Source organism: Mustela nigripes, chromosome 4, assembly GCF_022355385.1.
Source record: "Mustela nigripes isolate SB6536 chromosome 4, MUSNIG.SB6536, whole genome shotgun sequence".
NCBI classification, from domain to species: Eukaryota; Metazoa; Chordata; class Mammalia; order Carnivora; family Mustelidae; genus Mustela; species Mustela nigripes.
In genome coordinates this window covers 109,758,403-109,783,382 of record NC_081560.1, presented here as the reverse complement: position 1 = coordinate 109,783,382, position 24,980 = coordinate 109,758,403, and the positions used below count along the sequence as shown (strand labels likewise).

General features: G+C 46.5%; 1 protein-coding gene across 1 annotated transcript in view; it reads right to left on the bottom strand.

Annotated features, from left to right (window-relative positions):
* Positions 1–24,980, bottom strand: part of TARBP1 (TAR (HIV-1) RNA binding protein 1) — an 88,669-nt gene that overhangs the window by 20,137 nt on the left and 43,552 nt on the right. The window contains exons 13-23 of the mRNA XM_059397300.1: positions 23,542–23,639; positions 20,164–20,325; positions 18,968–19,155; positions 18,307–18,568; positions 18,028–18,216; positions 16,565–16,755; positions 16,313–16,384; positions 14,586–14,706; positions 8,264–8,374; positions 5,860–6,009; positions 30–116 (exon numbers count right to left, since the gene is read on the bottom strand). Coding sequence (XP_059253283.1) covers positions 30–116; positions 5,860–6,009; positions 8,264–8,374; positions 14,586–14,706; positions 16,313–16,384; positions 16,565–16,755; positions 18,028–18,216; positions 18,307–18,568; positions 18,968–19,155; positions 20,164–20,325; positions 23,542–23,639 — 1,631 coding nt within the window. The remainder of the gene's footprint in view (positions 1–29; positions 117–5,859; positions 6,010–8,263; positions 8,375–14,585; positions 14,707–16,312; positions 16,385–16,564; positions 16,756–18,027; positions 18,217–18,306; positions 18,569–18,967; positions 19,156–20,163; positions 20,326–23,541; positions 23,640–24,980) is intronic.

Below are 24,980 nucleotides of genomic sequence, written 5' to 3'. Positions count from 1 at the left end.
AGGTTTAAACTCTTCTCATTTGAACTCACCTTTTCTGGAATGTTTTGAGTGATGATGTCCAAATGTGACAAAACGGATAAAAATGTACAAATGCTTGTTTTAAGGTTTTCTTCACCCTGAAAAAAAAAATCAGATAAATCAAACAGTCACTCGAGGCTTCCTGTGCCGCTGTGAGGCCCATGACAGAGCCCCACGTGAGGCGGGCTGTGACACAGCCCCGGCCTGGGTGGGGACCTGGGATCGCAGACACAGAAGGGAAGTAACTTCCAGTGGCCAAACACCGACACCCCTGTCAGCAGACACCACAAGGCAGGATTAATTTAACTGTGGAGTAAGTGGTACAGCCAAGGGTGTGCTCACTCCGAGGAGGCACAGGTGGCCCAGGGGAGCCCGAAGGAAACAGAACAGGCGAAAAGGGAGTAAGATGCACAGAGAGGGGATGGGAGGGCAGAGACAGGCTCCGAAGTTAGACCGGACCTTGCAGACAACTTTAGAGCCAAGGACGTAAAGCTGTGTAGGTGTTCAGCTGGGATTCAGAGACCTTCCCAATTACAGGGATTTGGAAGAACACATCGTTCTAGTGACAATCAACTGAGGAGCCCCAGACAGACCAGAAAGGAAAGAGACTATAGACACTATCATCCGGAAACCAGTCCAAAGGCTGATCAGATGATTTATTCAGCTACTGAAGGTCTTCTACGTGCCAAGTACTGTGTCAGAAATCGTGGAAAACAAAATTAGATAAGGTTCCTGCCTCCAAGGAGCTTATTCTAGTGGGTTGCAACCAAATCCACAATAAGTTAAATTTCCAATTATACCAAGCACTATTATTCACATGCTACAAAAACCTCTAATAAGGGGATCCAAACCACCCTTCCTTTAAGAATTGACACAAAGGATGTGTGGACTGAGATCCAAAGGGAGGGAGACAATTCTGCAGATGAAGAAGATAAAGGCCATTTTAGGTACAGGGTATAGCATGTGCAAATGGCCTGAGCCAGAGGACATTAAAGGAATGTGAAGGCTCAGGAAAGGTCAGACAGCCACTGCGGCCTCTGTGCCTCGAGGGACCCCGGCCCCTCCCACCTTGGGAAGCTGGGTCACACCATCTGCTTTGGCCCATGAGACATCAGCACGCAGGACACAGCCAGAGGCTGAGGAAGCACGTGCATACCATGACGTGTCGTCCTGAGATGCTGTTGCTGGGGATCCTGAGGCACCAACACAGAGGTCAGCCGCCCTGCTGGGCACACGGGGAGAGAGCCCGGCCACCACTGCTCCTCCCCCAACTGCCGCTGGGGTGACCAACGCGGAAACCGTAGCCCCAGCAGGCTCCACGCAGTGCAGAACCACCCAGCGGGGCCCATGCAACCCAGAATCGTGAAAAACATTAGAACACCACTTTCTACACTCACGGGTTCTGGACTGTTTGAGCAACAGAAAGTGGAGCCTGGCACAAGAGAGATGTGCAGACAGGGATGGTGGCACACAGAGGGGCTGGTGAGGCCTACCATCACCCGAGACCGGCAGGCCATTCTGAAGACCCTGGGTCTTTATTCCAGAACAGTGTGTGAAGCAAGCGGATAACCTGACCAGCCGTTCACTCTGAAAACCCTGCTCTGGCTTCTGTGCGGGGAACGGACTGAGATGGAAGCAGGAGTGGAGGCAGGTAGCCCGAGGGAGAAGGCCACAGGGGGAGGCAGGGGCCGGAGAGAGCATGGGAAAAACCCTCAGACGTGGGGGTCATGTGAAGCACGAAAAGCCGTAGGATGTCCGGGCTGTGCGACTGTGAGGGAAACGGTGGGGCTCGCCACACGTGGGGCACCACGTCTGGGGAGACAAGAAGGCCCCTGGAGTTCTGGATGCTCTACAGCCATTCCAGGAGGAGGTATGCCGCAGGCCAGCTGGCTTCTGGAAAGTACCAACAGTAGATATAAACGTGGCTCTACAGGCTGCACAGTCTCCGTCGCAGCTGCTGAACTCGGCCGCTCGGCACACACTGGGCCAGACCCCAGGCGAGCAAGCCAGCCAGGCTCTGCTGTACCCAAACCACGAGGTCCAGTCTCGCCGCAGTTTGCCGGCTCCTGACTTCGCCCGCAGAGAGGATGTCCGGAATGGAAGCAGAAGTCGGGGAGCCACTGCTTCAGGGAGGACAGGAGTCCTGGTGATACGACAAGGACAGAGGAGGCCTCGCCGGGAGAAGCACAGACATTCACTAGCTGAGAAAAGGCTGGAAGGACACGGAGAAGAGGGGACAGAGGGACAAGAGGACCCCAGAGAGCACGTCACTGAACCGAGATAAAGCAGGTCGTCGAGACATCGAGAGTGTGGATGGGCCGAGAGAAGCAGCCTGACCACGGACCCCGGAGCGTGTCCTCCGCGAAGGACAGTGCGGACGGCAGGGTGGGTGGGAGGATGCGGAAGCCTCCAGCAGGAGGTCTGACCAGGGCCATGACGTGCGAGGCACGGGGCGGGGCGGGAAGCGCGGGGCACATGTCCAGCAGCAGCGGAGGAGACGTGGGCACGTGGAAGCCACAGGCTGAGGAGAGACGGGGCACAAGGGACGCTGAAAGCACAGGGTCCGAGAAGGCCGAGGCAGAGGAATCGGAGGAAGGCAGGAGAGCGCTCTTCGACACAGGACCTGGGTCTCTATGGCACATGGAGGGAGGAAGTCTCGGACGGATACGGACACGGGCAGACACGTGTGACCACTACGGAGGAGGTAGAGGTGTTCCTACATTTGTTTTCTTAGAAAAGTAGAAGTCGAGGTCATCTACTTCTGATAAAGGAAGAAAAGGGTGTAGTGTTTGCCATTTTTTGGGCATCCATCCTGAACCCCTTCCAAGTTCAGAGAATTCTCCCCCGCTTAGAGGTCTGTGGGAAGCTGAAGATACCGGGTACATCCCTGTTCCCAGTCTTTGTGCAGCTGAAGGGAAGGCACCAATGCTTGGATCAGAGGCATCTACCCTGAACCGCAAACTGTGAGGGGCAAAGCCCCCCGAGGCGGCAGGTGGACACGGATGGTGATGGTACCCCCCTCCCCCGTGAAGTAAAGCAGCATCCCTACCGGGCCAGCTCCACAGTAGGGCTGTAGCTGCAGCCCTGGGAGCCGCTGAACCTCCTTTATTTCCCAAGCCTGATTCTGCCCCGAATCTGGGCATTCTGCATGCCTCCCCATTCGCTCCTGCACTGCTTGCTTTAAGGATCCCTTTCTGATTCATTCAGAAGCTGTTTCATTTGTTTACAAGGAATACCCTTGAGAGGTGCCTACAGAAAGGATCTGAAGACAATACACAAGGTCTGAAAGCTCTTTAGGAGAGAGAGACTGAGCTAAGTAGAAAAGCTTCACAGAGTAGGGGCATTACTGGGGGATACAGGAGAGTCAGGACGTCTCAGAAGGACACCAGAGTCAACCTGCCGTTGCTGAGACATTCTGGGGCAGTACCCCCCACTGGGGAGCAGACAAAACAGATGACATTAGTGAAGGAACAGATAGGAGCAAGTCAAGGAAAAACAACAGGAGTATTTTTCTTAATTCCATGGACACGAGAAGGGGAAAGGGGTATCCGATAAGGAATCTTGGAATAGTGAAAAAGAACACAGCTGTGGGAATGACACGAATGTCATTTCTTACCACTGTGACGAATCACTCCCTGTCTCTGAACCTCAGTGTCTTCATAAGTAAATTATAAAACAAAACAAAAAACGGGCTGATCTGGCGTTCAGGATTACCAGGAGGTGGCTGGAGCCACGGCTTTACAGGGCAGCCAGGTTTCAAGCGTGGAGACTGGGAGAAAGGGCGACGGAAAGGAGCCCAGCGTCAGGGGAAGCTGCCCTCATCAGTCCGGCTGCGTGTGGGGATCTGCAGGGGTTGCATGCGAAAGCCGGGCTGCTGGCCAGGGGAGCAGGCAGCCCCGACAGGGTCCCCGAAGCAAGGGGACTGCAAAAAGAGAAGCACTGGGGCTAATGGGTGATTCTTCTTGTTTTCATACCGATAGAGATGAGTCTACTACAATACAGACAGAGGCATTCTTGGATAGATCTCTTTTTCATTAGAATTTTTCTTACTTGAGTACAGCTGACACACAACGTTGCACTAGTTTTAGGGATGCTAGTTTGTGGTACCACAACAAGTTTATATGCTGTGCTGTGCTCACCACAAGTGTAGAATGAGTCTTAAGATCAAACCCAGCATGAGGGTTGGGAAAGGAAAGGGAACCCCGTGAGAGGGACAGGGACGTCATCGACCTGACGGGGAGGGGGCCGCGAAGGGCATGGCAGCGTGCACCACATCAGCTGCCAGCGTGAAACGTCAGGAAGGGGAAGACCAAGAAAAAGGCTGTGTGTCGCTGCGATAACATCCTCACCAGCGACCACAGTGGGTTAAATAAAGTAAGAGAGGAAGGCAAAGACCACTCCTTGCGAAGTTTAATATCGACACACCTCAGAAATACAGTTCTGAACCGTCCAACAGCGAGTATTAAAAGTGAGTCAAAGGACTCTTGCCTTTATGATGGACATGAAAGTGACATTTACTAGACTGGAGGAGACCAGTAAGTGTTCAACAGAATTATGCCTTGAATGCAATGAGAAAAGCTAACCATCATCTGAGCTTTTGACAAATCATAATCACTGATCACAGACCACCATAACAAATAATGAAAGTGTTTGACATATTGTGAGAACTACCAAAATGTGACAGAGAGCCACATCGGGAGCACATGCTGTTGGAAAACTGGCACCAACAGACTTGCCTGACTCAGGGCTGCCCCGAACCTCCCACTGGTCAAGGACACAGGGTCTCCAGAACGCGGTCAGCAAACCATCACAAACGCTGTGGTGGCGCCAAGACACGGCTGGACAGAAGAAAAGTCAACAGAAGAGTAAAGAGCGGAGAGTAAAGTCCCCAAAAGAAAATACAAGTAAGGACACAAGGACAGAAGGGACAAAGACAACATCTTCTGATGAAACAGGAAGGAAGACATTCAAGAGGAGATACTTGGAGGAAGGAAGGGTCTTCATTCTCACAGCAGCAGAAGGCGAGGTCGTTGATGTGAAGAAAGGGAAGGGTGTGTCTGGGAACCAACAGAAGGCATTCAAGGCAAGTACGCAGAACACGTGTTTACAAACACTTCACCATTTGCCAGGAAGCTGCAACTGCAAACCCTATCGCTTATCTGTTCCTTAAAAATGATTTTCAGGATATAAGAAAAGTTGGGCAAAGGGCAATTAGGGGTGCGGATGAGGGTACAGACAAAGTGAGACAGGTTCTTAGCTGGTGATCCGAGCTCCCTTTGAGTCTCTCGCCTGTGCTTGTCTGAAACTTCCCTACTAAAAAGCTCTCTGAAATGTAAAGATTGTATTTAATTTGTCATCATTCTTATTTCTAAAATCAAACAAAGACATTGCTTGGTAAAAAAGGATAGAGAAGGCTCTCGTTTCTTTTTCTTTTTCTTTTTTTGAGGGAGCAAGCGAGCGAGCACACACACAGGGAGAGAGAGAATCCCAAGCAGGCGCCACGCTGGCTGTGAGGCCCAACATGGAGCTTGAGATCGTGATCATGACCTGAGCTGAAATCAAGAGTCAAACATGTAACCAACCAAGCCACCCAGGCTCCCCTCTTACTTTCTAACATAAGCCTTTCCATCTTTATTTTCTTGGAATAGAGGCTGATAACACAAGACGAATGCCAGGAATTTCTGCCTTTTAAATTAACTCGGATCTTGCACAACAGAACTTAGGAAGTCAATACATGGGAACAGGACAACTGCCAATCAAAAACCAACTATTAAAATGAAACCTCCCAGCATAACCAAAATATTTTAATTCCAAAAATTCCAAAAAATCTCTTTTACTTACATAAGAAAAGCAATCCCAGAACTTCAGCAGAAATTGAGGAAATTTATGAAGAATCAATATAATAATCCATTCTATGAAATATTTTATGGATGCTTGATTATTGATGAAACCAGCCTGGAAAATCTTGTCAATAATTCTATTCAAGAAATTCTGAGAAAAATAAAGTTCATAAATTAAACTGGTAGGTTAGGGTTAATAACTTCTATTTCATCAAGCTACAAATCATCATAGAACACTGTGTAAGTCTAAGCTGACCACCCTGTTGATCTGATACACTCACCCATCACAGGAGGATTCCCACCAAAGCATCCCCTGGGGCACATCACAAGATGATTTCTTTTTTATGGTGGGAACAATAAAGATCTAGTCTTGCAGCAACTTTGGAAAATAGTTCCTAATTATAACTTTCAAAAGTTTTGGGTTTTTTTTAACTTTTTGTTTTAGTTTTTTTTGTGTGTGTTTGTTTGTTTGCTTTTTTTTGTTTGTTTTTAGGGAGCTCTATGCCCAGCTTGGGGCTTGAACTCACAACCATGAGATCAAGAGTCACCTGCTCGACTGAGCCAGCCAGGTGCCCCAAGACAGATTAAAGTTTAATGTAAGTAATTATCAGATCTGTAACTCTCTCAACAACCCTAAAATCTGTTTACTGAAATACAATGGTGAGGTACTGGGTACTTTACACTTTCCTTGGACATTAATTCTATGAGGAGGGTTATTACTCTCTGTATTTTTACAGGGGAAAGATTCAGAAAAGTTAAGTATTTTCCTCAAAACCTAGCAGGTGGCAGAGTCCAGATTCTAACAACCATCTGCCAAAATGTCACGAGCTTAAACCTGGAAAAGGAGACTGCGAGGAGACCAGCGAGGCCCGGGAGAAGTGGGTGGTCGCCGCCCATACAGCCCCCAAGACCCGGGGCGCGCACGTCACCCTCCTTGCCCCAGGCTTCTGTTCTGGGGAACTGGACATATATCCAAGTACCACGTAAAACTACGTACATAAGATCTAAAAACAGTACCAGGTATACTCTTTATTTTCAAGAACAATCTATCTTTTAACAATTTCTAACTGGCAGAAAAGGAGCAGAGCAGCTCACCTACAGGCCTGGGCAGCGCGGTAAGAGGTGGCGCGGACTCAGGGAGGCCCGGTTTGTAACTCCAGCTGCGCGGGCCGTGTTAGGTCACAGGCAGGCCCCCAGCTCCCTGACTGCGGAGCCCGTGGACAAAAGAGCACCACCTGTGCCTGCCTTGAAAGGCCATGATGGAGGGGAAATGCAGACACCAGATATGACAAGGTTCTCAGCACCGGTGGCTTGGCCGGACAAGCCGGTGCTCAACTTCCTGACAAGGTGCCGCTGCCGCAGGCCCCCACCGGCCAACACGACGCTCTCCCCGGGGCCTCCCCAGTCCAGGACAAAACGTGCTGTCAGTCATTGAGCCAAACGTCCCTAAAGCACTGCTTTCAAATGCATTTCAGAGTCTGAGTGTGACATGTGCAGGATTTAAAAAATCAGATAGCATGACGAGGCGTCTGACAGAGATCAGCAGCCGCACACACTCACGAACACTCCTCCCCAGGAAGAGCGCGCTCCACCATTTCTTCTTACGTTTGCCGAAACAACTGATCTGGCTATACTTCTGTACTTGCAGTTATTGAACTGTTTCTCTCTTACAGATAAGGCCTCGTGAATTGTATTAAAAAAGAGTTTGATATGTTTTTAAAATTCTCTGAAACATTTCAAAGAGCAAGAAACTGAAGTCCACGGGGGAAATTTCTGTCGTCAAAAATGCTTTTTAAAATTGTGTGAAATTCACATAATGATCTATTTTCTTACCAGGAATATTAAGCAAACCTGGTTAGAGAAATCAGACAGTTCATTCCCCTGTTCCTTGGCTCCTCAGGGAGGAGAAAGGGGAACTCTGGGCAAAGACCCTGTTGTAAGAGATCAAGATCTCGGCCTTGGCTTAGCTGGTTCACACACCCACGGTACTCACAAATTTAAGGGGGCACAAACAGCTGCGGGAAATGACAACCTCACCTTTATTTCAAAAGCACTCTGAAATAACTCAGCTGTGCAAAATGAGCAGCTCATGTGTGGGTATTTTAACCAAACGGCACACTAGACATTCCACAGCTAAAATGTTACTTACATTACACAAAGAAAAGAAGAAAAAAAGGATTAAGTGGTGCCCTGTAAACCAGTTTCCAATTTATTTCTGCAACACCTAATTGCCTTAGGATTCTTTCTACTAAAAAAACACTCCTAGATAACTTCAATTTTAAGAGCGAAAGTATACATTTTAAGCAGATTACTTTCTCAGTTTTAAGACAGCATGTGCCAGTTTCTGCTCGTTTCTTCCGTAGAAAGCACGGTGCTCGGAGGGAGCAGCAGAGTCAGGGTGGTACCTGATCAAAGCTGGGGAAAAGCACCAGCAGCGTCTGCCACACCCGGTTCTTCAGCCGGTGCTGCTGGGAGTTCACATAGTACCGAGTCCTGGACTTGGACACCGACTCATCCTGGGGTGGGGAGAGAAGCAGCACTGAATTACCTATGGGATCTGTGATCCGTGAAAGCAAAACCAATGACAACCACAGATTTAAAAGCTTTAAGCCGAGTACAGGAGCTTATTACCCTCCCAAAGGCAGAACCCAGGATAAGAAAGACACGTTCTTATAAGCATGGACTGTCCTTTCAAAACAATGAATTCAGTTGCTTTTATCTACTCTATCTGCTTTTAAAATTAGTGCAGGAAACATAAAACTGTATTTGGTGCAAAAAGGATTTGGAAATGTCCGTCTCTATCTTGGTGACCACTTCAGGTGGAGACAAGAGATCACCAGGGCAAGAAGAGATGAGAAATGGGACAGCTTTTGCAAGGCACCAACGTGGGCATGTCTCACTCGCTGCCCCTGTGTCCCAGGAAAGGTGGCAGTGATGTCAGTTTGAGGTGAAGCCCACTCAGGCAAGAGCGTGGGAAACACTGTGATCAGCACCTTCACCAGACTCAGACAACGGCTGCACAGAGCCCTCCCCAGCAGCAGAGCTCCCTCTCTTGTGGTGATGGTCTGTCCCGTCTAAACTCAGCCAACTGCCAGGCTGACTTGTGTTCTCTGCTAGCGCTTAGCCACTAAGTTATGATAGCACCAAAGGGTGTATCATATTCAAAGTTCCTAAAGGCAGAAGAATAGGTCGTCCACCATCTCCAAAAATGCTGTCACCTAAGGTGGAGAGTCCTCATTACCTGGGAAATTCTATGATCTTTCTTCTGTGCTCCCATTCTAGGCACTTCCATGTGTGTAAAATTTTACAACAGCTAAATTAACGTCAGTTTTAATGAAGCCTCACCATGATTCAAGTCTCACAACCTCCTCTCTCCCGTTTATTTCTTCGGGGACATTTTCTTTTGACACAAGTGTTTCGGGTGTCCCCTCCTGCTCGGGCTCGATGCAGCTACCAACAGGATCCTCACAAGGGCAGCAGGCATGGGAAGCATCTGCACCCCGGTCCCCCGCCCTCAGGGCCTCAGCGGAGTCACTGTCCTGACCCCTCTGCAGCTCAAAATCCACTGTCCTCTTACTTGTCCTACCCACTGTGCTCTCTTGTTCAGAAAGATCTTTCTTCTCTCTACCTATCTACCTCACAGACCCAACCTGCATCCCAAGAATGTTCTCCACGATCTCATCCAGAGCACTTTCCATCCTTTTCACTACAGCCTCCAACCCAGTTGCAAATTCCCTTCTTCTGAATCAACCTTAAAGAATCGGATCCTCCTTTCAAGCTGTCAAGACCGCTGAAGAGAAACCACGGGGCCCCACGGACTTCATTAAAAGCACACATTCTAGCTTTAGCTGGCCCTCACCGCCGCTAGACCAGGGGTCTCCGACTCTGTAGTGCTCAGAATCAGCTTGAGGGCTCGTTAAAACAGACTGCTGACCCCCCCCCCAGAGTTTCTGATCCAGGAGAATTGGGGAGAGGGCCCAGGAACCTCCATTTCCAACACATTCCTGGGTGATACTGCAGCTGCTGGTCCAGAAAACGGAAGTTAAGAATAAGATTCCACTCGTAAATGGAATCTTAAAAAAAAATGAACAGGCAAACAAAGCAGAATCAGAACCATCGATACAGAGGGGAGGGGCAGGAGGACGGGAGAAATGGATGAAGGGGACGGAGGTGCAGGCCTCCGGTTAGGGAAGCAGCAAGCCCCAGGTTAAAAAGCAGAGCCCTGGGGAACACAGTCAGTGAACTAGGACAGCGAGGTAAGGGGACAGATGGCAGCTATGCCATGGTGAGCTGCCAATCCACTGTGTTGGACACCTCAAGCCAACGGAGCGTGTGTGTCAACTACACTCAAGAAAGAACAAGCTACTGTGCCAATCACTTTGCTCTTCTCGGTCTTGTCCCCTTCCTCTTTCCACAAGGAGAATCTGAAATCTTGACTATTCTTCTCATGGCTTTAACCCTGTCAGTCTCTTACTCTGGCCACACGATCCTCCCAACTTCAACAATCTTCCTTCACCTCTCTGATTCAACCTTCTGTCTTCAACCTCCATCTTCCCCTATGGGAGGAAGGTCCTATGTCCCTTTCGCATATCCATCAGATCAGTTTTTAAGAAGTCCCAACTCTTCCCTTGCACTTCTGCTGCCCCTTCGCTCTACTGCGCACTGGCCGGACCCTGACGTGCTGCTGAAAACCCAGAAATGCCTCACAGCTCCTGCCCCCCATGCCCAACCTGCTCTGGGCCACAGTGAACACCACTGCCAGCAGCCACTGAGACACAGCTTGTGGGGGAGGGGGCAAGAGCAGGCTCTGAGATCAAGCTTTATCATTATGGACAAATTCATAGAGGCTCCGCTGCTGAATTTTCACAGATAAGACTCTCCAGTGAGCTAAGTGATGGCCCAGAACAACACCAGTCCAGCACCATCCGATTCTGGGTCTAGTCTCGCTTCTCAAACCTTTTTCTCCTGATCTTCCTCTGGTTCTTTTTGCTACCGTTCTTTTTGTTCTTTTTTGGTGTTTCCTAAATCCCCATTCTCGGCCTCCCTCCAGAGTCCTGTCCACATTCATCACCGAGCATGGTGGCTTCCAGGTCTTTCCTAAATATATTCCAACTGCCATTCCTGGGCAATTCCACAATGATGCCCAACAGCAAGTCATGTTCTCAGATCTTCTCTTCCACCTGCCTAAAACCGGGGTAATTCAAACACTAATAATAACTACAATGGACTGAACCCCATACGTTTAACCTTAAAAAAAAAAAAAAAAAAAAAAAAAAAGAAGAACCACTGATCACCTTCAGAAGAAACTGGAGGATACTAGGAAGCCAATTCATTATTTTGAAAACTGAAAAATAACAGGAAAAGAAGCAAACACTGATCCTGTCTTTCCTACAGGAAACATATCCCGGGGTATATAAATACATCATATTTGGGTACAGACGAGTTTCAGCTAATAAATGAAAAAAGAGTACAAGAATTAGAGTATCACCATTCTGCTGCTCCCACAGAATTAACAGAATGAGGCAATTCCTCAGAGACAGCCAAATCTTCTACACTTCGTGACGGATGGATACTTTTGCCCTACCTCTGTCTCCAAAAAGGAAAAGCAAACCTACCTCTGATCAAGGCTCTAGATCTCAATACCATCTTGTCTAAAATCGGGGATCAGAGAAACATCTTAAAGGGCACCATGGAAATTCAAACAGCAAAATCCAGACTGAGGAAGTTCCTAAGATGAAAACAATCTGGTTTCTCCAAAAAATACATTTCAGGTTTAAAAAGAATGAGGGGAGTCTGTAGATTAAGAGAACTTAGGGACATCTCAACCAGCCAACGGCAGAGAATGGACCTTATCTGGGTCACATTTCAAACAAAGAAACTGAAAAAAATGTAAAACAATCAGGTAAACTTAAACATTGATGGGATATTTGATAATATGAAGGAATTACAAATTCAGGTGTGAAAGTTGTATTGTAGTTATGGTGGACAAAATAATTCTTATCTTTTTGAGATACCTACTGAAATATTTATAGATGAAAGTGATGTTGGGATTGGCTTCAAAATAATGTGGGTTGGGGGGAATGTCAGAGGTAGACCTCACAAGGTTGTCCGTCACTGGAAGCTGCTGAGGCTGGGCCAGGAATGGATTCCTTTTAAAGTTACTTCTATAAACAAGTTTCCGGTAAAAAGCAAACAAAAACCTATCCCTCCACCCCGTGCCTCACTAAAACCTAAAGAACAGAGAGTGGGGAAGACCCCATGCGCCTGGAGGTCCTTGAAGGTCGCTCCAGCTGGCCACCATCTCCACCTCCTCCTGGTTCACGCTGTCGACCCATGGACTCAAAACAGAACCTCCAAGGTGACACGTCAGACACACAGCACTGAAGCCATGACACAGCAGTGTGTAATCCCCACCCCCACAGCTTCTGCACTACGGTGGGAAAGAACGACTTCAAGCACTACCCGATACTAATTCTAACTGAGATCACTGCTACAACTTTAACCTTCCCCTCGGTCTTCAGTGCCAATGGTGTTCCTGCCTCTTCCCTCTAGAAACAACCCTGCTTCCTGGCTCAGAACACAAGGGTCCCCAGTGATCCCTCCCTCACACCAACTCGCCACCACCCACCTTGCTCTTTTCTAGCTCAGAGGATGAGGTCACTCCTGGCTACGGTGAGCCGGCCCATCCACTCTGGATGAGACCCTCTTCCATTTTCTCTAGGATTATTCTTTCATTTTTCTTTCTTTCTTTTTTTTTTCATTTTTCTTATTTTCAAATTACCCTTTCATTAGTTGCTCTGCTCGATTTTCTTCAACTTCTAAAAACAACTGCTTGGCCTGAGCCAGTGTCTAAAACATAACTTTTCTGTCTTTGCTTTTCTATCTTCTAATGAAAGCCAGAACTTCTATTGGACATTGGAGCCAATCTAGACTATTAAAAGATTTTTTAAAAAAATACAATTCACGTAGCATAAAAATCACCATTTCAAAGTGTCCTACTCAGTGGGTTTGGTATATTCACAGAGCTGTGCAAGCGTCGCCACTATCTATTCCAGAACATTCCCACACTCTGAGAAGGAAACCCTGTGCAATCGCATCCCGATCTCGCCTTGCCCCAGACCCAGCAGCACGAATCTATTCGATCTCTACAGATTTGCCTATCCTGGACACTTCCCACAAATCACACACCATGTGGCTCTTGAGGATGGCCGTCTTCTCACCTAGCATAATGACTTCAATGTTCACCAACGCTGGTTATCTTCAGCCTGTTTGCTGTAACAACCATCCCAGTGGATGTGAAGTGGTTACTCGAGGGTTTCACCTGTGTGACCACTGCCAGCCTCTCTAAAACCATCCCTTCTCCCTTCTGTTGGATCACTTCCTTCAACATACAAACATGTCCCCTGCAGACCCATCCCAGCCACTCCCTCTCATCCGAGTAAAGCCTGTTCTCATGGTCTCCCCTGGCTCCCCAGCCACACTCCTCTCAGCCCTTCCACTGAGGTCCTCATTCTCACCATCCCAGGAAAAGGTCTTTGTAGAGGTGACTACACACCACCTTCTTGCCAAATCTCAGGGCCAACGGGCAGCCTCATGTCCCTCCCCACCTCCAGACAGCACCTCCCTCATTTGCCTGGGGACACCAGCCTTTCCGGACATTCTCCAACCTCACTGGCAGTGCACTCAATGGCACTGGTTAGAGAGGCCCTCCCTGACCCTCTATATAGGTCTCCCTCCTTATTCTGCTTTACTTTGTTTCCAAACACTCATATTTTGTAACATGCATCGATATTCACTATAATACATCTTTGTATTCTAGCATTCATCCTTAGGGAATCCATAAGCACTATTTCCTGACATGTTTTTTTTCCCCTGACTCCAGTGGTGCAAAAGGTGGGGAGATTTTTACATTAAAAAAAAAAAAAACCAAAAAACCCAAAAACAACTTCCCAGATTGTTTATAACTGAAGCTGATCTGCTACCTTCAGAAAATAAATGCATGATGAACAGTTATTTCAATACAAGTGGCTTAAGTGGGGGCTATGGTCATTAGTTAACTTCCCAGTGGAGCCCAGAGGTGAGAAAGTAGACCAGAACTCCACCTGTCCCAGGTTCAAATTCAGAAAAGAGCAATGTATTTGACTTTACCACTTCCTAGCTTCTCCCCAGATTTATAAATGATTTGGTAGACCAAAAAAAAAAAAAAAAAAAAAAAAAATCAATTATTTACATTATGCCACTTCCTATGTCTTTTTATTCCATTTCTTACACAAAATAATGTATGGATATATCACTCTAAACACAACTGCTTTTGACTGGCCCTAGGATATACACCGAGCAAAGCTTAGAAAGCAGAGGGAAAACATTCTTCTCTAAAATCAAATGAGTTGGGTAATCACTAACCAAAACTTAACTAAAACTAGGGAACATAAACCTCATGTTTCTTCCTGATAAAAAAAACTGTTTAGGGTCCTGAGTGGCTCACTTGGTAAAGCATCTACCTTCGGCTCAGGTCAGGATCCCATAGTCCTGGGATTGAGCCCCACATCAGGCTCCCTGTTCAGTGGGAGGCCTGCTTCTCCCTCTCCTCTCCACTTGTGCTCTCTCTCTGTCAAATAAATCTTTAAAAAAATATGTTTAGATTACATAATGTGTCAACATACAGAGCAAATGTTGGATTCTGACTTGTTAGTTGCACAGAAACAAAGTAATATAAGGCATATTTACTTTATCTAATAGCTTGATTGCAAGATCTTCCATAAACAACTTATGAGACATATTTGAGCCATGTAATAAACACAGGAATTTGACAGCACAAATTCTCACATAGTGGTCTTCTCTTTTAGTACTAAAAAAATGTAAAATGACATACTATGTTAATATTTTCAAAACAGAAAAATATGTCAAGCATTTGTTTCAAAATATCAAAACCCTCCAAGGATTTCAAAACTTAAAAGCAGTTCCCTCCTTAATGACAGTAGCTTTTTCAATTCAGAATGACTGAGGATAACAAAAGAATATCTTAAAAGGAGAGCCTTACAGAGTCAGAGTAAATTCCCCTGGACTTCTGCCAGACCCAGGCCAGTGAGTGCTTCTCTGTAGGCAACAATGATCGTAGCTCAGGAACAATTCCTTACAGAAGAGCACAGACACCTGACACCTTAGGTCTCTGCTGTGCAAGACACCGGCACCTTCTCCAGGTGCAGGGCAGACCTGGGAGCACCACGGGCTCTGAGCCTCCCGGTACGCTCTGTGTCCAAATGTGGGAAGATCAATTCAGTGAAACTTAGTATTCCCAAAGTTCATGCCAGCTGCTAAAATGTGAATAACAGTCTAACAACAAAATGTGTGTCTAGTAGAAATCAAAGTATTTTGGAACCATCAACTAAAAATGTTCACTTTTATTGCTATACTAAATCTGCCAAGAAAACAAAAAATCAAAACAGTTAACAATGAAAAATGTATAAAGGTAATGAACAGTGGCAAATGATTTAAAACACAACTATGACTCTCAGATGAACATAGCTATATAGAATTATCACTTATATATCTTTTTTATAAACATCTAAACACAAAAATTTTAAAAAATTACATGGAAAAATAAAAAGAAAACTAGCTACTCCACAAGCTCCGAAAATATTAATTTAGAGGTTACATAAGAACAGTCTTATCCTAGAAATGAAAACGTTAATGTAAGATCCTGAAAGAGCCTTTAAAAGCATGGTAGGGGTAATTTTGCTTCTGTGTGTGGTATACGGACTTGTCGAGTGGTGAAATGTGACACCCCCGAAAGAATGACCTGTGTGTGCTGACCCTCAGCCCCCACCTAAATGAAAGAGAAGAAAGGGGTTTTATTTTCCCCAAAGTCATTTTATCTTTTTTTCTTTTTAAAGATTTTATTTGCTTGACAGTGGGGACAGAGAGTAAGAGGGGGAAACAGCATGAAGGGGAGTAGCAGAGGGGGAGGGAGAAGCAGACTCTCTGCTGAGCAGGGAGCCTGATGTAGGACTCGATCCCAGGACCCTGGGACCATGACCTGAGAGGAAGGCAGACGCATAACCGACTGAGCCACCCAGGTGCCCCTGTCATTCTCTTATTTATACTGGACTTGGCACTAAAACTTCTTCCCCCAGAAAATTTTCACTTATTTCCATCAAGGAGGTAGTAACAATGTAAAAAAAAAAAAAAATTCTTCCAATGTCCTGTTAGAATTTCTTCTCACTTTTTTCATCTTTAAGGAATTATTTAAGGTTATCAAATTTTAGCAAGGAGTTTTATATCAAACATTAGCACGGGAATAGGATTTCTAACATGCTTTTTGAAGGTTCTTTCAATATCTTATAGAGATCACTAGTAAACATATATTAAATTTAAACAAATATAGGACATCTCTCATCTGAAGTTAAATTTTGAATATTCCATTTATATCGATATGGAAAATCTACCATACTTACTTTTCAATAACCGTGTTTGCTGCACAATCGTGTCCAAGATTTTCTATGTAGGTCTGCACATCCTGAGTAAGTCTTCCCATAAAAAATATTTGACAAAGAACAGGTTTTAGATGGGAAAAAATTAAAGTCCCAAACTTAAAATTAATTAACATTTTATATGCTTCTAATTGAAAGCCTAAAAATAAAGACTTAATTCTACCGAGTAGATACTTAATATGAATTATGACAAGTTGAAATAATGGCATCTTTTACCTTTGATCACGCCTAAACACAGTTCCAAATACACAACCCTCGAGGATAAGTTCGGTATAATTTTTAGCACTTGACAAAGACACTTGGGACACATCTGAAGCAGAAACTATCCAAGATTTGCAGCAATAACTTATCAGTGTATTGAAGACTCCGGTTTTTATAGCAGACATTTCAATCATCTTGTACATAATCTGGAATGAAGTACAATGGTCATTTTATTCTTTGGCCCATTTAGTTAAGGAAAAAAAAAGTGTTGCTGAAAACTTACTTGAATGGCTTCAAATGACAATTTCGACACAACCACATAGTATAAAAAATTAAAAATCTTGATTGTTAAAATTTTGTGAGATGGTCAATAATCACAGAATGCTACTTTTTCATTTTTCAATAATAAAACTAAATAAAATTTTACTGATAGTGATATCCCTCCAGGACTTTGCAAGAGAAACGACTGCCCAAAGTAATAGAACGAAAGGGAGGAAAAACATTCCCCCTTGACATTTTCAGTCCTCTCTGCATTTTGCCCGTGCTCTCCACCGCCCCTGCCTTCCCCGAGGCAGCCAAGACCCTGGGTCTCTCGCGTGCCCTGTGCACAGGGTCAGCGGTGCAGTAAAAGGACTCTACCTTCCATTCTCCCTTTGGGTAACGAGGCATACAGAATTCCTAGCCATGACGCCATCCACCGCGCCAGGCTCCCTACTATCAGCGGTTGCAAATGCAAACGCCACCAGGAACCAGGAGGACCTTTTGATAAGGTTATGTTCGGAGAAATATTTCTCTATACAAGAAAAGCAACAGCACAAATGTGGGGGGCAAACGGCACCTGCCGTCTGCCTTTGGTATCCGCGAGTCAAGGACCTACTTGCCCTTGAGCGAGGAACTAGGAGGGGCATGCCCTCTCTGGACAGGGTGGCCAAGGCATCCAATTCTCCAACATTCCGAGAGAAGGGGAAATACAGATTCGCTTGCAAATTTCCCAATTCTTAAAAGTTGGCAATTAATTTTAAAATGCTTAAGCATCATGTGCATCCAGTGAGTCCGTGTGGCCCCCAGCTGCTCACTCATCAGACAGAGCTTATTGTCATTCACAGCCCTGAAGAAGGTTCAAAGTGTTTGTGGACTAAAAGAATGAATACACAATAACAAATCTAATACATAATTACAAATGTAACTCTCTTCTTCCTCCTGGGCTACAGATCACACAAATTAAAAAGAAGACAAAAAGTGATCTCCTTTTAATCTCAAGCAGGCAAATTCATAGAAACAGAAAGAGAATCGTGATTACCAGGGGCTGTGGGAGGGGGGCAAGGGAAGTTGTTTAATGGGGATGGAGTTTTAGTTCAAGTTAATTAAGTTCTGGAGACCTGTTACAACAATATGAACATTCTCAACTCTACTGAATCACACACTTACAGATGATAAGATGGCAAATTTACATTTTACCCCACTGTGAAAAAAGTTACCTCTTTTATCTTGAAGTACGCCTGGCCCTTGATTTTTGCAGCGATGGTAAGAACTTTGGTATCAAAAACAAACTGAACAAAAGCTTTTAAATTAGACCAGAATATCAGCTGAGTGTTGCTTAAAGCAGATATAATCTTCCAAGCCATGTCAATAGACTCTACACAGAGTGATTCAGAGGAGGTCAAAAGCTGGAAGGAAATATGAAAGAAGGACTTCATTTCAGAAACTGATCTCTGGTCCTACAGTTACCCCTCAGTTCCTGTCTCACCGAAACGTACCTTGGGAACCAGAACTTTCATGCAGTGGAACACAGGCAAGACTTGGTCTGAAGGCAGGACTGTGAGGGCTCCCAGCGCGGACTGCAGGGTCCTCGCTGGCATCTGAACAGCAGGCAGGACGGGATCCGGAACGTCACCTTCCAATGACGGGATATGGGTGTGGTATTTTCTCAACAAGAAAGAGAGGCAGACCCACTGATCATGAATATATTGTGCGACTACTTTCCCCCATCCTTGGGAAGCTGCCGAGTCTTCAGAAAAACTGAAACAAAACAGACAGTTATCATCCCTTGCTCCCTGAAGTCGGGCTCTGTCCCCTGTGCATGGAATAACGATCCTTACAAGGAAAAAAGTCACAGTTGCTCTTAAAGATCCTGTCCCACAAAAAGCAAGGAGACCACACGATCTCAACTTCCTAACTACTCTCAATGTAGGCACTTCCCTTCCCTGTAAGTGGTTAACTGAGAACGGCACGCGGTAAAGTCTGCAGCTGTCCAGCCAACAGAGATGCTGGAGTACATTATCACCTTCAACTTCCCAACATCCTGTGAACACGACCGGGCAGTCACTCATCATCTCAATGATGAAAACAAAAATGAAATTTTGAACGTCAGCAAACAGGTGCCGTTCCCACGTGTGCAGCCCACCGGGGCGGACACACCTGCTGTGCTCCTCCGGGTGCGGCTTCTGCAGCATGTGATTGAGCGGGAGGGAGGCGAGGAACCTTTCCGTGGGTCCCGGCTCCAGGGAGTCGAGCTGCAGTTCCGGCTTTTGGTCAACAGCCTCACACACCATGGCCAAGGCAGCCATGCTAACGACCCTCTGGATCTGCCCGGCAAGGGTCGGCTCCTGCGGGGGAAACGCACCAGTCTCTTACTTCATGCGAGCCAGTCTTAACCATGGGGACCCAAGTGCCCTGGTGAAGAACACCTCCGGCCTGCCTTCCCCTCTCCCTGCCTGCTACCGAACGTCAAAGGCAACAAAAGGAAACCCCATACTCCAAGCCCATCAGCGTCACCACCTCACGTGGCAGTGACCAAGTTTAAAGTGGCAATAAAAATTCAGCTGTTCCGACTAAGAAGACCGCCTGAGCGTGTCAGTGGGGCAGGTGCGCTCCTGGAAGCGGTCTGTGACACAACAGCTGCCTACTGGACCTCCGCGTATACGGGAATCTGTACATCTCAGCCTTTTTCTTGCTCACATGCACATTTGGATACATTTCTATGAATGAGCCTTAACTGTTTGGTGAAGTTTTGTTAAGAAAAAACAAACAAGGCTCAGGCATCTCGTATATAACTCCTTTGCCAGCTGTACGCCATGTCTGGAGAGGTGACAGAGCCCAGCAGCTCGGAGCCCCTCACGAGCCTCAGGGACGAGGCTGTGCCCCGGCTCTGCATTTACAACAGTCTGGCTGGGGACACACTGCAGCACAGTGGCACTGCAGGGAGGAAAGGGAGAAGAGAAGAGGCAGCAGAAGACCAGGGCAGATAGCAAGGTCAAGGATATGGGTTGCTGGATGTATTAATACACACCATGTGTTACATATTGCATATGTGTTATATGTCACATATCACATGCATGTTAGGGGTCATACATGTATTTAGACATGTTAAAGTGTCCCTTACTGGTATTTGGGCAAAGACTCAGTTCAGTGCAAATCCACTAACTGTATCTGAACAGTTTTAAGACTTAAGTCACCATACCTTTGTCATATCCCATAGGAGTCCGAATCTTCAAATATTATGAACAAAGAACACTATCTTAAATTTCAGCTGATGCTTTTCATATCAGAATGTTAATAAATCCAATCTGTATTCTATGTATGCCTTATTCATTATGCCTTGAATAAAGGATTACCTGTCCACTGTCTGTATCTTGAAGATGCCGGATGGATGCATTTTTCAGAGGAGAAATAACTCTCCAAATGGGGTTGCCTCTTTTCCACCCAACCTTCAAATGGATATTTATAAGCTCAGTTAATACCATCAGGTATAAATGGCAACGATCCAGATCCAAAACCTAAAGACAAACAATAACACTTAACATGCAGGGTCTGTAATTTTTACTGAACTATGAGAGTTCAGATAGGAAATAAATAACCTTATTTAAAAGTACTAAAATAAGAATTGAGAGAAAAAGTCATTTCCTCCAAGAAGCCCTCCCTGACCTCCCCACGCAGAGCTAAGAACCCCTTCTCAGAGCAACCCTGCATTCAGTGTAATGGCAGCACACGTCAGATCACTCATCTGACTCACACTCTGACCAGGAGACCCGGGATGTCAGAAACTATGTCCTACCAACTCTTACATCCCAGGGCCAACAGATCCTCAGTAACAATGAGCGCAAAGACAACTGCCTTTGCTTTAGTCATTCTCCATTTTACTAGGAAGGTTATGGCCCTATTTTCCCAAAACGACGACTAGGTTTGGGAGAGGTCCAACAGCTCTGCCAGCATCTCAGGGCTGGTAAGTGGGAGAGACGGAATTAAACACAGGTCTTTGTGAGTTGGACTTGACGTGGGGTTCAGTCCAGCACTACCACCCGCCAGCTCTGTGACCCAGCCTCTGCAGGCCTCAGATCCCTCATCCACAAAACGGAGAGGGTAACAGCCACCCACTATGGGGTTTTTCAAAGACCTGAGACGAAGTATGGTCAGCAGACTAGCCTTGAGTGGTGGTGCAGGGGATTATCAGTAAACCAACTACTGTATCCTCGATAGGCTTTCAGGACACCAGGAGGCACATGACTCCTGCATTTAATCGGTGTTTACTGAGCGATCACAACATGTTCGGCACGTAGCCAGGTGTCAGGACACAGCGCAGATGGGGAGTAACAACCGCGGGGCCTGGTGAAGACGGACCGCCAGCGGTGCAGGCGAGGATTGAGTGCAAGAGAAGACTCCTAAATGTGGGGCTGGACGGTGGCAGAGTCCAGAGAAGGGGACGGTAAGAGGGTCAGTTCTGAACGGCTTCAGTGTGAGAAATGCAACTGGAGTTGTCCAAGAGCACCTGGCTGATGGGATGGTGAGCTCAGGAGAGATGCCTGCGGTGGAGACAGATGCGGAGTCCCCGGCACAGCTGAAGCTGGGGGTACAGCCAGACTGTCTCGCACGGGAAGAACAGTAAAGAGGAAGGGCCCAGGCCATGCTTTCTACAGTTCTGTTGTCTGGGGCTCTCCAGTGGAGAATGCACATTTGAAGGGAAGGTGGGGGTCATGGCAGAGAGATGAGGCCACCCAGGGACACTCGGGCTGGCTGGTGTTTTGAGGGCAAAGCAGCTGGTGTGTCCACTAGGGTTGAGGAGTCACAAAAACCATGGTTTGAGGGGCGTGTGACTGACTCAGTGGGTTAAGCTCAGGTCATGATCCCAAGGTCCTGGGATCGAGCCCTGCATCGGGCCCCCTGCTCAGTGGGGAGCCGGCTTCTCCCTCTGCCTCTGCCCCTCTCCCTGCTCATGTTCTCGTTCTAGCTCTCTCTCTCACCAAAAAAAAGAAAGAAAGAAAGAAAGAAAGAAAGAAAGAAAGAAAGAAAACAAACCACGGTTTGAAAAGTATCCATCAGGTTTATAACAAAGGAGTCATGGACAGCTTCAGAGAGAGCCACTTCCAGGCTTGACCAGAGGCAGAAACCAGATGAGAACGGAGCTGGGGGTGTGTTTATAGATTCAGCTTACAGGGAGAAGGAAATGAGAAGCTGGAGGGCCCAGGGAATAAGAGAGTGGGTTCCTCGAGATAAGGGACTGTCAAAGCTGTTTTGGGGCTCACGAAAAGAATCCAGGAGACACGGAAAGGCTGAGAACATGAGAGAGAAAGCGGGGGTGGGGGGGGGAGGCAACGAAACTGGCAACAGTCAGTCCTGGAGAGATGGAAGAGAACACAGGCCACACCCCGCAGCACCCAAGGAGGCCAGGAGACAGGTTCAGAGTGTGGCAGCTGCCACTCCCTGGGGGGCCGGGGACAGGTGCCCCCAGAGTAGCCTGCAGCAAGCACCAGGGCCCGTCCTCGCTCCCCGATGCTGGGGCCTCATGTCTGTAGCTTGAAATCAGCCATGGAAATGGACAGAAACCACAAGCCAGGTCTTTCCTCCCTGAGAGCAGTTATTAAACAAAATCACATGAACCCTTCCCCTTTTCAAAGCTATTCTTAGCATCAAATTCCAAACAAAAACAGTTATGTTCTATAATGGGTATATGGAGGTTCATTATACTTCTGTGTGTGTCTGAAAATTTCCCTAAAAAGGAGGTAAGATAATACTGATGATAATAAAGTGATGTTGAAGCAAAACAAACCAGAAGAGTTATTTATTAAACGACTTCTTGGAAATGTAGGGGTAGCGAAGCCATGATCAACAACTGTTACAGCTGACACTCCCCACGCCAGAGGACCGTTTCTTCATAGGCTCCTGCCTTCCTACCGCCACAGCTCAAGGCCTTCAGTACAGAACTTGCCTTTTTTGTGTTTTCACACCTGCTCACAAGCCTATCAAACACTTGTACTTAACTGAGTAGTCTAATAAAAATTAAAGTAAGTGTATTTTCATACCTTATTAACAATCTACTGATTTCTAAAGTTTCAACATTTGCCCCTAGAGATTTCAACCAAAAAAAAAAAAAAATTAAGAATAAGTTTTTCTATAATGATCAGCATTTTGAAAATATTCTTGAGAAAAAGGAAAATTCTTTTTTTTTTTTTTTTTTTAACTTCCAGGGCAGTTAACATGCAGTGCTCTATTAGTTTTGAGTGTTCTCAGCTGTCCTAGAGGGAACTAAGCACATGGAGAGTGCAGACGACAGAAAGATGACAGACGACAGAAAGGGACACTCCCTGCAGACCGACTACTATCTACTCTGTGTTTCGGAATCGCTTACGGAGCTTTAGAAACAGACCCGAGCTGACACCTGGTCCCATCTCAACCCTGCCAAATCCCACTCTCTGGACGCCAGGACCAAATGCCTGAATGCCTGAAGCACCCCAGTGAGGTCAGACCCCGCAGACCTCTTGGCGCCTGCGGAGTGCATGTATTACCTCCACTTTGTGGACGAGAAAGCTGAGACTCAGAAAAGCTGCCTGACTCTCCCAAGGCCTCGGCGTGACCCGGGGGAATGGAACGAGGAGACTCCTAAGGCGGCTTCTCCAGAAAGTATCACATTGATTTTCTCAATTTCATACAGTGCCTGCCAGTAGGTAATCCCTCAAATACGGATGAGAAGAAGGGAAAGTGACTCCATCAGTACTTACACTACTGAGTTCATTCATGGTAAGCCGTCGGAGGATAAAATCAGAAACGCTCTCGGTAGCAGACATGGCAAAGCTCTGGAGAAGCGTGAACACCTCATCTGTATGGGGGGAAAAAGTGTATAACTGAAATGACAGAAATTTAAGTTACCTGGTACAAAATATGCCGGATTTTTTGGTAAAAGTAGAACTCTGTGAGGCATATGCCGTGAATCACTTACCAAAAATGAATCCCAATAATGAACAGTCATTAGTACCATAGGGCAATCTATAATCCACCTTAAAAATCATTTAGGAGTTTTAGTTCTGGCTAAAATGGCACAGGGGCAGCCAGCCTCTCCCTATAAAACTAGACAGAAGATCCGAGTGTCTACGCGGAGACCATAAAAGGTACAAAGCAGCCGACAGGTTCAGAGAGCGTAACACCCAACAGCAGCGCATCCGCCCGGCCCTCCACAGACTGACACCCGGCACAGGGCAGTGTGGAAGTGGGCAGCACAATGGGCCCCAACTTTCTGATCAGACACTGGAAAAGGAGGAACCCCAGAAAAGCAGACAATGAGCTTTTAAGAGGTTCTGGAGGGGCAGACACTTGGGAAAAGGGCCCCAGAGCGTGGTTTGTCAAGCACCTGGCTCCCTGCAAGCCGCTATGCCTGGACCTGCCCCAAAGACTTTCCAAACTGATCGAAGGGAGACAGCGGCCCAGGCTGCACACTGGCCCCCAGAGGGATGACGGGTGGTGTGGGTCAAGACAGCCCCGCACACTGAGGGCGGAAGCAACATGCACAGGAGCTGGGACCTCGGGGATGAAGACCTAACCCTAAGCTGAGCATCTGTTACACTAGAGAATCAACTTCTCCACGGGATTTAAACACAACCCAGAGTCTCATGACATAGAATTCAAAATATCTAGGATCCAATCCAAAATAACCGGGCACGTGGAGCATCAGAAAATTCCTAGCTCACAAGGGGAAAGACAGCCGGCCAATGCCAACAGTGAGATGATGCCCACCCCAGGAAAACCCGATTCCAAAGAGCTAATGGTGAAAACGTGTCAGCAATCAATCAACACACCCTCTCGGAACATAGAGGAAAACAAAGAAACGTAAGATACACACAAAAACCAAATGGGAATTTTGTAACTAAAAACTATAAGGACTGAAATTTTAAAAACTCACCAAATCGAAAGTGCAACAGAAAGGAGAAGCAGGAAAGGAGTCAGTGAACTTAAAAACAGATCAACAAAATAAAATAAATTATATGCAGCATGACATAGTGTAACCAAACCGCTGAAAACTAAACACAAGACACAGTCTTGGAAGCAGAGGAAAACAGCATATCACGTAGGTGGAGAACACACTGAATGACTACACAATTCTAATGAGAAACCACGGCAGCCAGAAGCGAATGGAATAGATTTGAATTGCTGAAAGAAAAGACCC